Below are 16,337 nucleotides of genomic sequence, written 5' to 3'. Positions count from 1 at the left end.
AAAAACTCTAACCGCGTTGTTTGTTTTTAATTATTATTGCGTTATTTTTTCTCAACAATTTTTCAATTATATTTTACAGCTTCATAAAAATATAAGGCTCACTTTAATTATAAAAATATTGTTACATACAAATTATTATATAATAGAAGTAAAACGATATTATTATAATATAATATAATTTACATAATTATAACAACGAGAGTTCGGATATATTAAATATCGCGTTTTATATGAAATGCGAGAGGTAATGCGTTGTAATATAATATAAATAATGTTGACGGCTTCAGGCATATATTATACAAATTTCAATGGAATTTAGGGTATATTGGCCAACTCCATAATGTCAACTCTACAGGAAGGGCAAACAAGTGCGCGATTTAACTTTTTTTAATCTTTTGGTTATTTATATATCAGTGACAATATTTGCATTATCATTTTGAGATGTGAGGTTATCATAGCATATGTATCTGAATGATGAAAGCAAAATAAAATTATTTTGCTATTTTTTTGCATTCAATGTCAATAATATGTATAGGTAGGGCATGGTTGGAAGTGATTAATCACTAACAAATGTCACCGATTAGGTGATTAAACATCGATTAATTAAACACCTTGTATATGACGCCTAGAAATATTATCAGACATTTAATTTATATATTTATTTTGTAAATGTATGTATGGGTAAGCACTATATTATTATATATAAAAAAATAATGTATAATGATAATATATTAATATAAATAAAAACTTTATTGCAAACACAGTACAATTGTATTATCTTATATAAATGTATTTCAGTAAAACTATTTTAAGCTGAAAAGATGCTATAAAGTAGCCGGTTGTCGATCGACTACCCCACTGCATATTTTTGTAAAGAGGTCGATTCCGCATTTGTGGGAATATTCTGGAACACTTCCAGGTCATTATAATTTACTAAACATTCGGTTCGGTGACGATTAATCCACCGACAGTTGATCCCCCAAAGTTTCTTTAAGTATTTATATTCGTTAGCACCAGCATCAGTGAAGGTTATATATATATATAATATTATATTTTAATAGAGTGAGAACAAATTTATAAAAATATTGCGCTTGCACAAAATTACTTATAATTTTAAATAATTAGAAATGTTTTTATATTTACAAACTATTAAGCAAAATTGATTAAAAAATAACTAATTACACATATTTTGATTCAATGTCTACATACATGATAAATAAATAATTTTCCCAAATTTATAAATAAATAAATTAATAAATAAACAACAGAGCAAACGTTTCAAGATATTGTAGAAAAAAATATAAAGATGTAATATAATAAATCAAAAATAAATTTATTCAAAGTACAATTTAATAGGCAACTAAATATATATGTAAATGTATTAGTCCTTATAAATAAAAAAATTAAGATAAAACGCATATTAAATTAATACATTAAAAACGTTTTAATAAATCCAAAATAATAAAATTACACTTTAATCTTATTTATCATTATTATATTATTTACAAATTAATTGAATCCTACATATTGAGTTTATAAAATACTGATAACTAAACTGTTATTAAAATAAAAACAAATTATTGTCAAATAACCATGCACTTTCCAAAAAAAAAAACTAAAAGAATAACCGTATTTATTTATAATATTTTTATATAATAATTTAATACGTAAATTTGGGAGAATTATTTACTAACTTACATGTAGATTTTTAGTAAAAATATGTGTAATTAGTTTTTAATTTATATTATTCTTAATAGTTTTTAAATATGATAGCAATATTAATTATCTAAAATTATATGTAATTTCGTACAGAAGCAATATTTTGATAAATTTGTTTCCATCCTATTTAAATATAATATTATATGTATAACCTGCATGAATGCTTGTATTTACAAATATAAATACCTGATGATACTTTAGAGGATTAATGGTCAGAGAGATAAATTTTCAGGGCGATCAATAGCAATTGCCGCATATGTGTCGTTGATAAGGATAAGAACGCATGCAGGACCTTAATTTGATCCCAAAGGTACTATAATATGAACACCTAGAAGAGTACTGTTTACTAATTTTAAAGAAAATATTAGAATAAAAATCAACATTTAAAATTAAATATTCCATATATTTTTTTATATATATATATATATATATATATATATATATATATGTCACGGTAAGACATTTTCTTAAGCTAAACGGTAAATACTTGAATTTTAAAACAAAGCTTGTAAGCGAAAATTTAGAATAGTTTTTTTTAACAGTATTTATGTAAATTAAAAAAATATTTCGCATGGAATTTTAATTATTGTAGTGTTTTCATTATTGTATTAACGATATATGACGATATTGAACATGTCAAGTATTTTTTATAAATGCACAAACGTAGATAGAATTAAAATACATGTTACAGTAAATGTGTCTAGTGAAGTAATATTATCACTAGTATTAATATAATTTTGATAACTAAGCCAGTTAAATGTATTATATAATTAATTTACAATTTTAATTATTAGTACAGTTAAGCTGTATTTGTTCATTAATAGATGATGTGGTATACGTATTTTCAAATTATCAGATATTCACAGAATTAGGTTGACATATCGTTTAACAGGATAATTTAATATTAAAAATAAATTATAGCAAATCCAAATTAATTTACCTAATAAAAGTTCTAAAACTATAGGTTGTTTAAAACGAGTAACTAAAACGCTAGTAAAAATATATTTTCACTGGTAATACAGATTTTCTGTTACACATACAAGACAAATTTATGTCGTTAATCGTTGTTATCTTGCTTAAAAACTCTTTTTGAAAAATTTAACATAAAGTCATAGTAAATTTTTATGGTTCATCCGGTGCTTATAGTGTAATCTCATTTGAAGCATGCGTATTGAAATTGTGTCAAGCAAGTGAGGCGCGAAGCTAAAAAGTGAAATGCGCGTAATGCCGCGAAAGCCTTCAAGTTATTTCGCCGCGTATATTTTCGGTAAACATACTTAGGGTGTGTAATCCACATAACAATTTCGCATTCGCAAAAAGCGGCCAAGGAAACTTTTCCTTTTTACCGTATCGTGCACTCATACATTTTCATGAAAGCTCTCGGGCGAAGTTGATTCGGCGAGGGCAAAAATAAAATAAAAAACATGTCGGCGCAAATTTTAAGCGAAAATTTCAAAACAATATTAACGTGTCATAAATATGGCCGAACGCTGAAAAAAAGTGAAAAGAAAAACAATTTATTACATAACGATTTAACACACTGCAGTAATATATACGCATTGTGCTTAAAGCGAATACAATGCTCAAGCAAAAATTAAATTGTGGGAGTGAATGTATTATATTAAATTAATGTTTATAACCTCTTGACATATGCCTAATATTCATAAAGAGTGAAAATGTTATTTTGTCGAAAATATGAAACATTAAATTTTATTCTTTAGGTTGTTTTACTGAGATAATGTTATTAAACTAAAATGTGTTGAAATGAATGTAAAGCTAACTAAAACATATTTCCATAAGCACATATAAATAAGGCTTGTTTTAAATCATTATTTAAAACAATTTATAAATAATAAAGGCTATGTCTATTTCTAAGACACTACATGTTTAGCTCAATTTTATAAAAAGAGGCATCTAACAAGCTATGTTAGATGCCTCCATGTACTAATTAAGATTAAAAATGACCTATTATAAATTCATTGATAGATTGTAAATATAGAATGATTGAATAATACTTTTTATTTATTTACATCAATATTTTAGATATAATAAAACGTATTTATTTTGGCTAGATATAAACAGCAAATGATATAGCTAAGTCAAATCACCAGCACGGAACACATATGATGGTGTCGTAACTTATATTGTCCATATAAGCTTGACTTGTTGGTAAACGATTTCATTATTATTAGTAATATTATGTAAGGGATAAAAATGAAATATATAAATGGAAAGTAAAGCATTAATTTTAGTAGTTCGAATTTTGCGGGAGAAAATTGTAGAATATGTATTTTATTTTACTAATTTATTACAGAATATTGAGTGATAATTTATTTACTATTATTTTAAATATCTGTTGCAAAATAGTGGTTATAATAAATCAATAAATATAAAAGTAAATAAAAAAAAACTTTGTCAAACAAAGTCTTCGAGAAAATTGAAAAGGGCAAAAATGTTCTACAAAAAAATTTTTGAAGTAAAATATTTTTACAAAAAATGTTTTTAAATATTTTATTTATGATATCTAATCTGATAAATGGAAATTAAATATTATTAATGAAAATATAAATATGATTAACTACATTTTAATTTTTTTTTATACAATATTCATTAAAATTTTATTTAATATTTTGTATTATTTTTTGTTGATGTTATATATTTTATAAGTGATACCATCTGTGGTATTTGGGACAGCCCACACTTGCAATAAATGATACAACGGTCGATGTCGTAAACGGCAATAATGAAAAAGTCGAGCGAAATGGATTTTTAATGTGGCTGTGTGTAAAAATGGGAAAATGAAAAGTTGTAAAAGCTGGATGGTATCTGACATATCGAATGATTTACCGTCCCCGTCTCTCGAGCACGAAACACTTCGTTGTTTATTTCCATTACGCTTCGTTGGTCTATACTTATTTTTTAATACTATTTATCGGTCGTGCAAAGACTATTTTCTTTCCATAGTGTATCGTTTAAAATAAAATTAATATAAAAAGCTTTACAAGCGCAAAAAAACTAATCGCTGAATTTATTTATACAAAAATTCCGATAATAAAAATTACAGTATCTTATAATCAAATAAAACATTTAAACATGTATTAAATAACATGAAAAATATTAAAAATATATTAAAGTTAATTTATTATAAATTAATAGCAATTTATTTTGGAATCTAGTTGAAATTAAAATCTGTTTTTATTTTGATATATCGACTCTCGTGAATACATAGTTACGCATGAATATGAAAAAATGTTCAGTCTAAATGTAAATTATTTACGATTCACTATGAAAAAGATGATTTATTATACAATACCACAAACGTGTCGCAATATACCATTATCTTAAATATCCAGCCGTAATGCTCAACAGGGCCAAAGTGTCATTTTCGCGTAATTTATACCTCAATTAAAATTCTATACCTCATCATAAAATCAATTGGAGTTCATAAGTAAAAATGTATACAATTTAGGACTGATATTCGAAAAGTTAAATACAATCTAGAAAATATTTTTATAGCATTCAATTATTTTTGTTGATAAATTGAGATAATTTTTAATATTTTTTTAGCACCCAATGCGCGCAGTTTTTGATAGCATATTATTTTAGTAACAGTTTCATTAAAATAGTTTTAGTATGTTAGCCAACCCATTTATTTTACAGGTTATTTTAATATCGACATTATTAAACCACACTTTACCCATTCACAACATATTTACATTAATGAAAAAAAATGTAGAATGAATTTCAGAACTTCCTCACACATTTAGGGCCAATTAAAACATACCATACAAACACAACATTATTGTGAGTGAGGTTTAATAAATTTTGCTATATGAGAAATTTAATAATACATTTGTATATAACATATATCTGCTCGATAATTTTTTTTATTAAAATAAATTTAATTGTCACAATATTATATTAAAATATGGAACAGATAGAAAAAACATAGATGTGATATATGTATATAGTCCGTCAGCCAGCTGCGCGGGGCAGGGAAAATCCACGGTGCTGAAACAAACCCTTCATGATAGGGCTTAGTCTCAGTCTTCAAGACTGCTGATGGCTTCGTTGCGGGCGCCCTGCCGTTGGCTTAAACTGGTGCTTGGGCTGCGTCTCTAGGATACTCTGCTGCACCCAGATTGGACGGTTCAGCTCCACCTGATCATCACCTGCATCTGGCAGCTGATGGAGGGCATCATTATGAAAACAGCTGCTTAAATCTAGTTTAACCCAACCTGTCTAGAGCTTATAGTTAGTTTGGGCTATGGTGGGCCTCAGCGGCGTCTTATTGTGATGCGCTCTTGTGTGTGGCCATCACTTAACTGTTATCTTCTGTGACTCGTAGCTGAAGAGAAAAAGAGTCACGTATTTCTTGCACTTTTCCAAAGCATTTTAACGCGCGCCTGACTTTCTAAATAGCGCTTAACTCTTATATTAGACAAATAAAATCTACCTGGTCACTTTAAATATTGTTACTTATTGTGGAAAATAACTGCTACATATATAAGTATATATATATATTTGTTAACCTGTAAATTGTTTTTTACAAATGAGTTTCAAGACTTTTTAAAAAAAATAAAAAAACTCATTAATTGCATATCAATCATCAATTTTATGTATTACTTGTTTCACTTTCCGGCACACAAACAAAAATAAACAAGTAGTTAAGTTTGTAACATAAAACAAATTTAAATTCTTTTGGGTGATAATTACAACGTTAAAAGAAAAATCTTAATTAATTTATGTTACTCATAATTGGTCCAAATGTATTTCGGTCCAATTTCGGCTTTATTATGCTTTTTTCTTGGTCCTTTATTTTGTCCGTTTGATCAACTTAATTGAAACAAATTGATACGCATTGAATTACATTTTCGCTTTAATAAAATGTCCTTAATTTGCAAAAAGGTCGTTTGTTAATTACGCAATCATTAACTTTTAAATTTTATATACGTATATCATTGTGACGAATTTATGTTGTGGCTGCATAGTCAGTGTATTTGGATCGTAGTCATTATAAGCTCTGACTCTGACTCTCCAGAATAAATTTAATTATCTTTTAAATTTAAATACATAAATCCAATAAGAAGAAAGACGACTGGACTGGCGTGTTTTACGATACAAAACAGTCTTACATAAAATCTATCGCCACGTAGATAAATAAAGCTTTGGCGAGCTTTCAGAGTAAATTGTTGGAAGCCAATCGAGCCTAATGAAACAATAACAGTCGTGTTCGCTGAAGCTTGATTAAATTTAATATATTTGCCCAGAGATGAACGTTAAAGCAGTACGCCTTACAACCTGGACATTTTGTACGTGGTGGGTGCGTAGATCACAATCCGTAAAACCCTAATGCACGTTAAAACTGAAAGCGTTGACTTTACGAGTGCAACGTGTAGAATGATGGAGTTAGCCTAAACGACTATTTTAGTTTTATTAAGCCCGTGCTGACTTTATAGTGTGGATTAAACCTCTAAATAAAGGTACGGACTAGAAAGGGATGTAATGGTTATTGATAGATTGCTGTTTAACTATTTTATGTGATATAATAAAAGTGAACTGTACATAAATTATTATGTGCCCTTCACATACTGTATCAGATGATAAAGTCCGGCGTGTGAAATCATATAAAATATTTAATATGGCTTTCAAAACATGAAATGCTGCACAGTCTATAGACATTTCGAAGTAAATATCATTGACGATCAGGAATTGCCTTCTGATCTCACACCACATATCCAAATTACCCGAAAATTGTCGAATGCTAAATATAATAGTATAGGTATATAATTATATTTACTTTGATTGAATTTATGTGTGAATATGTAGTATCAGTATTATATTTAAAATATTTATTTTATTGTAAATGCAATAGTTTACTAACTAATATTTTATATTAATAAAAGGAAATTATATTATTGTCATTATAAATGGTTTATTACAATAATGATATACTAAGCATAAATAATTCTATAATACTCGTTTTTGACAGCTAATTAAAAATATTACATTTTGTCTAAAAGTCTTACAGGTCGCAATTTTTTATTTAAAACTTTTTGATACGATCGAAGTTTTATTATTAATTAAGTAATAATAATGTAAATTCTGTCATAAAATATATTAACATGTATACAGACAGACATTAATCAATGTAAAAATTATCGAAACGTGATATCTGATGGGGTAATAAATTAGCATGACACTTAAAAAGTCCGACAATTATTAAATTAAATTAATTGGATTAATTTGCAATGTGATTATATTAGGGACGCAAAAATTTTTTTCATGAAAAAGAAATTTAATTCAAATTAAAACCATTTAAAACTTTTACTCGTATATAAGACGGTTCGTTATGGCGGAACAGGAACTTCGTCTATTATTCTCCGTAAATAATAAAAGCGCTTAAGGGGGTAACGAAATTGGCTTAATTTTTTTATACTCATCACTTGAGGTACACACAGACATAGTAGACAAGTGTAATAAATCACATAATAACGGCGCAGAATTTCGGAGAAAATTTAATGAATAAAGCGAGGAAAAGCGTTTTAACGCGTGTCACATGTGCGTGTGTATATATTCACGTATACTAAAATAAGATTGCATTATAAAATTATTCATATAAAAAAGTGCCTTTTTATGTAATCACTGAGTGCAAAAAGTTGCACTTTATTTATATTAATATCCATTTTAATAAATCTATTTTATATAATACTCATTTTCTACTATAATATATAGTTTCATAATAGAGTAAATAAAAGTGTTTTTTTTTTTATAAAATTGAATACAAAAATTAAATATATACATCAAAATTAGGTACAAGTTTTTTTTACCTAAGAACTCGAAATATTTTTCAGCTAATATAATATATTTATAAACAATTTTTGCTAAATTATCTAGTTCAATGAAGTTTCTGTATTAATCACTATAACAGTACTCTTACCGCTTATTTTATTTTTAATATATTTCTATAACATTTTTGCCCTTACATTGATGGACCAAGCGATTTATTCACGAGAGAGATTTAAAGTCCAAGTAGGTGATTTGATGCCTAGACATTTGCGGCAAATGGGTCTTTATCGAGTGGTATGAGAGGCGAGATATATGAATTGCTAGATAGAATACGATCAAAGTGACGCTTCAACATTATAATTATTTTTCATTTTAAAATAAAGCTATTTACGAATTTTATATACTAGAAAACATATAAATAAAACTTGACACAATACTAGGTAATTAAATTGAGGGAATTGACGTTTATTGTTATCCAGAAAAAAATGTGTCAAAACGAATTAAATATTCATCGTATTCAATTTTACTAGTATTATATTTTGTTATTCATTTTTTACATAATTTATAACCATGTATGTACAAATGAAAAAAGTTATTGTGATGGTAAGTGGCTTAATATCTACATTTTGGCACTGTTCCCTAATGGTATCCTTTGAAAAAAAATCCGAAAGATGATTAATATGCAAACATTGAGGATCAAATAGAAAACTATATAAGAGAGATATATTTACTTACATTATAATAAGAAGATATGTCGGTTTCATCGTCGCCATCCGCTTGAACCATAGATGATTTGGTACACACTTTGGAATCGTCTGAAGGATCTGAAAAAAAAAATTTATACAATATCTAATTAAACAGTTATATGTAATATAATGTTTTTATAATATATTATACATATAAATTATTAAAAATATTATAATAATTTTTATGTATATGTTACGATTTTAATCCACTAAACAACGTTAAGCATATTCACATTATTCAAAAACGACACAAGTCAAAGGATCAGTTAAGTAATTTTTTGCCTTCGCTTCACTCTGCGGTCCGCGAAAGTTATAAAACATGCTTTTTAGCATTAAAATGTTAATGAAGGACGCCGTTATACACCATATATCCTTAGTCACTAGTATGTCTTGTACTTTTTGATACACGAATAGTTTTCAGCTCGTATTTGCTGAGAAAACTGAATATCGTACATTTAAAATATCTTGATGTGATATATGTAGATACTTTACGACGAATAATTAGTTGTCTTTAATGGTATTTTAACGTACATAAATTATTTTTTTATGTACGTTATTGTATGCGTAATAAATTATATAACCAAAATACATTTCAGAAAACTTATTTATTCCAAAAGCGAACTCTAAATTTAATTTTTAACTTGAGATCTCTCGTTTTTGGTTTTCTTTTGATTTGAATATTTTAATATAAGAAACTTTTCCAGCTCGCAGAATTGGTGAAGCTACGCTCGTATGATATATTTTTTTGTTTGAGTCGATTCATTTTCTCAACGTTTTTCTTGACAAGAGAGAGAGAGAAAGGGAGAGAGAGGAAAGTTTCACGGAATGAAGATGGCGAAACTTCCAAAATAATTATCATTCGGAGACGCAGCGTATCAGAAGGGTCTTGGCTAAACTTCACCTTGTTTACAATGTGGCAGAAAGGAGAGTGGCGGTTGAGCGCGATGAGAGTTGGACACAACTCTGAAACAATTCGTGAAATGCGTAGCAAATTAACTGAAATACATACATTGTATTTGAAAAATTTATTTTTTCAATGACAATCAACTTTGACGATTATGTACACTTGCTAATAAATTGATTCACCGTAGAATCTAAACTAAAAAAAAAAGGTGTCCATTAAAAAAAAACAGTCAATTAGTCTTGTGGCTAAGGGTCAAGGCATACACTAAGTTGTGCCATTAATCAATTAGACTCTAGAATATACCTTAAGATGCACTTATTATATTTTTAAATTATCATAAGAATGGACTAGTAAAATAAAAATATTGGTTCTTATGCACTCAAAACAATGCAATACTTTAGTAGACAGTATTTATATGCAAAGTATGCCAAAATGCTTACGTTTTCAAGTTTATTTTAGGAATTTTATTAGTTCACAAACAATTAGTTAAATAATATTTGTCATGGTTATTATATATGTATTTACTTATATTACGTGCTTCAACTACACGTTCATGTACACCAAAATGTTTTATGTAAATATTAGGTGATTTTAAGATAAACTCTGCCACAATAAATATTCATTCTATAATTGAAAATAATTTTTTTGCAGTTACACATTGCAAAAATATTTAAAGTTGAAGTTTAAAGTTCATGTTTTATGATTAAACTTAAATCTAAAATATATTACATCTTCTTTTTTATGTTTATTTCAATACTATAATTAATTTCACAAAGTAATAAAAAATAATAATATAATAAGAATAACATATTATATTTTACAATTTTAGGAAAAAATAAATACAACCCTTTATATTTAGAGTAGAATAAAAAAGCGAAAAATAAATAATGGATTGACTGATAATTTAGGAACATTTAGCCGAAAATCTAGAGCTATTGATATGTGTTTTTCTGTTTCGAAAGCAATATATATTTATATATTATTTATTTATAATTAAATTTTATGTTTTTTTTTATCCTAACCTCCTTTACATGAGATTTGTTGCTTACTATAATTACGCAAAATATTTTTATAGTATTTTGTTTTATTATAATGACACCGTTTTTTGCTAGTTAATAATTATAGGCTAATATAAAGCTTCGTTGTAATATTAAAGAATAATTGTTTCTTTTATGTCTGTGTTGGTGTTCATCTTGACTCAAACTTGTGACTTAAAATTAACAATGCTAGATTTTTTAATTGAAATTGCATTCTATATGAATTTCTTTAAAAAAATCGGCAACTACAGCCACAAAAAATATTTGCATACATAGATGACAAAGATGTTTTAAATATTTCCAACGGAAAAATATAATATCAAGCATATTCCTGAACCATAAAAAAATAGATGTCCTGGCTGCAGAATATGGTTGATAAGCTGATCCAGTCTGATTTAACAGTGCATCAACACATTAAAAAAAATTGGAAGGCGTGGAGATAAAGTATGGGTTCAATACGAATTGAGTTAAGAAAACAAGTCTGGGATGAGCTGAGACAGAAACCCTTATAGATATTTGAAGTGTATAGATACCAAGTCGAGGGATGCTAAGTAATCTTAAAACACAACTACAAACTGATGAATTTCAGTTTCTCGTTTTCACAGAAAAAACGGATCACTGCACGACCCTCGCATTTGATGGAACTCGACCCTCGCATTTCATATATTATAATATATCTCTCAAATAATATTTAACTATTTAAAAAATAAACTTTATTAATTATAAATTTAATATAATTTGAAACATGTTTTGATAGATTATATATGTAATATATAATACATAGATAATTATCAAATTTAAATTAGAAATGTTTCAGGTAGATTTCTCTAATCGAAATACGGAATGGGTGGTTGTATATTGTAAGATGGGGCATTATTCGTGTACTAGGGCATTACCGTTAGAATTCTTTATACCATTTTAGCGTCCAGGTTTATGTCCATTTACGCTAATTCCCCGTAAAGCCTTCCGGGTCTCGGGCGGGTATTGAAGTCCCGGTCGTGGCACGTAGCCAATTTGTATTGATTACCGGATTCGTCGGGCCAATTCTCCAATATAGCAGCAGGGTTTTTGCGACTTGCTTTTTTAACGAAGCGTAAAGAAACTATAAATAATATTATCGGAATACTAAGAAAAGTATTTAATACACATATTTGCCGAATTACATTTTGGAAGATAAATTACGTAAAGTTGTATACTCTATTGAAAGTTATAGAAAATCACAGGCAACTTTGTATAAATTAAAGTATGTATATATTCAGTTTATCTTTTTGTGAATGTATAATCATCGATCATATCATACTACAATAGAAAATAATATATTCACAATGTGTATATGTATCATATGTATATTACTCTACGTGAATTCAACGAATTTTATTATAATATAGCTTGCCAAAACATACATATATTGAGGTATCTTAAATACGTTTATTATCCTTGAAACAGTTTTATTTAACATTCTATACCAGACGATGTATTTCATTGGTAATTATACAATCTCTATGTTTAGATATCAATAAAACATAAGCGAAAATCATATTAAAATAAATTAAAAGATTTTTATTTTTAATTTTGTGATTCTAAGTCTTACCAGCTTTAACATAAGTATTTTTGCTTATAGCACCTACATTTAAATTGTAAAAGAATTTCTACAAACATGGGAATCTGAAAAATGTGACAACCTGCCATTTGGCGACGTTGAAAGGTGGTCAATTGGTGATTGAACACATCCATAGGGACTCAATATCCTTTTGCAAAGAATTTGAATATATTTTTGCCAAAACTTTTTGGTTATCAATAAATAATATATACTTCGAGTCGTTGATAAACAGCAAAAAGAGCAGAGGACCCAGATTGCATCCATATGGTACTCCAGAATAAGAGAGTATGACCTGTAGATATTTTTCTTTGTAGAAATTTTCTTTGAGTTTTTTTTAACAACAATAAATACTTCACTTTACATAGATTTTATACAATGGGATATATACATATGTATTATGTAATTATCAAAAGATGTTTTTTAATCATGTTTAATTATTTTACATTACAACTATGTTATTATTAATACTATTTAAAATAAGCTGATGTGTATTGGTTTATAGCTAAATTAAATTTAGCTATATTATAATTAAATGACGATATGATTAAATCTTAGTTCGCTATGATCCTGACAAGTTGTATGAAACATTATATATTATGTATAAAATCGCTTGATGTTAACATTTATCGTCAACTTTATTATCTAGTGGTATGGAAAACATCTTATTTGAACTAGATGGGTATAGTATTAAAACGAAAAATAAGTCGTCTTTTTAACTTTTTCTAAATTATGCCAAATTCTGTTATACAAATATTATATAATAAGAAACGCACGTTTAAATATATTTAATATCATAGTATTTATCATTAAAATACAGCGTTGTGTGAAAAAATTAAGAATAGCTTGACATTTTATGTAATGAAAGTAATTTATGCAATCCCATTAGAGACACTCATATTTTTGTTAAATAATTTAAGGACCATGACGTGCCATTATATATATTTTATTTTATTTAAAGTTGCACATAATGTTATACTAAACATGGTATTTTATATGAATACAGCATATTTATTTTTTTCAAAGCAATGATTTACGCTAATTATATACAAATATTTCGTTTCATATTTTTGAATAAAATATATTCTCGGATTACACACATCGATAAATATTTTATAATACGAAATTTGAGTACCGAAAATAAGAAAAGAAAAGAAGAGTTATTCAGAACCAGTATAAATATCTATTTTATAACATTGCGAATTCAATAGTCATATTTCAATCGCCGATTGTGTTATAATAGGGATCCACTCGCGCGTATCATTTTTTTTTCGTATCAATAGGCCAACGTTTTATTTTTCTCCTTGACGGAAAGATTGAATTTTCCTCCCGTAATGAAAACTAAGCGTCGTCGCTGAAAAAATGTTCTTTGTAAAAATAGACGTTGGTATTATATGTACGTTTTTTCGCGTGACGCTTCTGCGTAACAATTATTATGTTACGCGTGATAACCTTATTTATTCTATATAGAAAAAATGACGTAAATAAATTGTTCGATTTTGTGTGCTTGGAATATTTATCTTGGAATAGTCTGCCTAAATATTTATCATGTGTGTGTTCTTGTTCATGGGACATGAATGTGCATAACCACTTTTGGAGAAAATCGTCTCTCTTCACGTATTTCGATTTGGTGAAACGTAGTAATTTCCTAAGTGATATAATAAAGAAAATAAAACTTCAGAGCTTGTTAGTTTTTTTAGTAGGTTTTGTTTTTGTTGTATAGCAAAGAGAAAATTTATATTTTATTCGTAGAATTTTTTTCCGTCCTGGCTTAACTTTAATAAATATTTATTTATATAATGTATTCACTGGAATTAGACTTTAGTTTTTCCTTTTAATACATTAATACAAAATTCACATAAAATAACTTTTAAATATTTATATTTTATTAAAATTATAATATTCTGTTATAGCTTTGACAAAGTGTGAACAAATAAAATTTCTCTGTGATATTTCAAGGGTGTTTAATTTTTAATAAGTTTTTCTGGAAGATGTTTATCATTAAAGATTTAAACTAACGTTAATTTTTTTGTGAAATATAATTCAATCGTCTGCATATTAATAAGGGACTTAAAAGGTAAAACAGTGCGTACATAATTATATAAATTAATTTAAATCAATATTTTAATTTTGAAAACCATTTGGAAATTTAATTAAATCCTTTTACTAATGAATTATTTTAGGGATTGTTTCAAAAATGTAAAATAACAGTTATTTTAAGTACTAAATAAGATTGTTATAAACTGCTGTATAAATAATATTATTTAAGCCCTAGTGCTTTATATTTGTATCAAGTTTAAAAATATTTATAAATTCGATTGATCATCATAAATAAAGCTTTTACAGCTTTTCGAAATCTCACAAATAAAAATAATGATAAATTAATAAAGGTCAGCTAGGCTTGGCATCAATAATAAGAGAAGATTTTTTTTCTTCTCCTATTCAATAAATGTAAATATAAAAAATATATGTATAATTGTGTTATTGCTAATAATATATTTTTTTAAAACAGGAATTTAAATAAAATCTATTTAAATTTCATCATAAATAAATATGATAAGAAGTAAACGAATAATTTGCTAATTTGCGGATGCCGAAACGAAATGTGTAATAAAATTTATATTGCGAAAAAATACTTGCATCGAAAAGGGATTGTTCTGTCCCTTTTCGATGCACTGCTTTCACTGCCTAATTAATCTCTAAATGGATTTTGCAAAATAGAATAGCCGGAGAAATTTGCATTTAAAAAATTGTGTGAGATATAAATATATATTTCATATGGAGAAATTAAATATATTAAAATATCAGGGTATTATTTTTTTTTAAAATGCCATAGTAAAAAGTTAATGTTAATAATTTTAACAAAGGCCATCCAATATTCTTTGTTATTCTTTAAAATAAACAATGCTAATATCACAATTTCTTTGACGTCTAATCTGCACGAATGTACTGCTCAAGTCAAGTTGCTCGGCTTTTTTTACTTCCAATTTCACCGTGACTTTATTTTGAATTTTTATTTTAAGATATCTATATTTTTTATTTATGTATTTTCTATGTATGTTAATTTAAATCTAATTTAAAAATGTTTTAATTACATTTTTTAAATAATAAATCATACGTGTAAACTCGTTATCGACCTCTGCATAAACTCGCCGAAGTACCGCAGCAACTTCCCGTTATTGCAGCGCAGGTAGAATCAAAAACAACACACAATCGTATTTTAGTGCGACGTATTAGATTTTCTTCTTATGGCTCGGCTCTAGCACGCGCAAATGTACTATGTATGTAAAAATTGGAAGTCTTGGCGTTCACTGCTATTAGTTATAAAGCTGAGTTCTTCAAGTCCAAGAACAAACTAATTCTTAATGTTAGACTGTGCTTGTAATTTAATAATAAAGATTAATACAAATGTATCTGTATGTTATTGTATTTGTTTTGAGGTTCGGGTTTATTTTCAAAATTTCATTGATTTCCATAAATTTGCATTTTTGCTTTCTGCGGCTCTAATAACTAATACACCATGCTTTGCTATAACAACATTTAAA

At 26.9% G+C, this 16,337-nt stretch overlaps 1 protein-coding gene across 2 annotated transcripts in view; it reads right to left on the bottom strand.

Moving 5' to 3' along the window:
- LOC148229778 (disks large homolog 1-like) overlaps positions 1–16,337 on the bottom strand; it is a 161,958-nt gene that overhangs the window by 34,473 nt on the left and 111,148 nt on the right. For both annotated transcript variants that reach the window (XM_088197859.1, XM_088197860.1), the window contains exon 3: positions 9,244–9,332. In XM_088197859.1, the coding sequence (XP_088053985.1) occupies positions 9,244–9,332 (89 nt within the window). The remainder of the gene's footprint in view (positions 1–9,243; positions 9,333–16,337) is intronic.

This window comes from Plectrocnemia conspersa, unplaced genomic scaffold (assembly GCF_051122295.1).
Source record: "Plectrocnemia conspersa isolate PC_06_02 unplaced genomic scaffold, ASM5112229v1 ptg000011l, whole genome shotgun sequence".
NCBI lineage: Eukaryota > Metazoa > Arthropoda > Insecta > Trichoptera > Polycentropodidae > Plectrocnemia > Plectrocnemia conspersa.
This window is presented reverse-complemented; position numbering and strand designations above follow the sequence as displayed.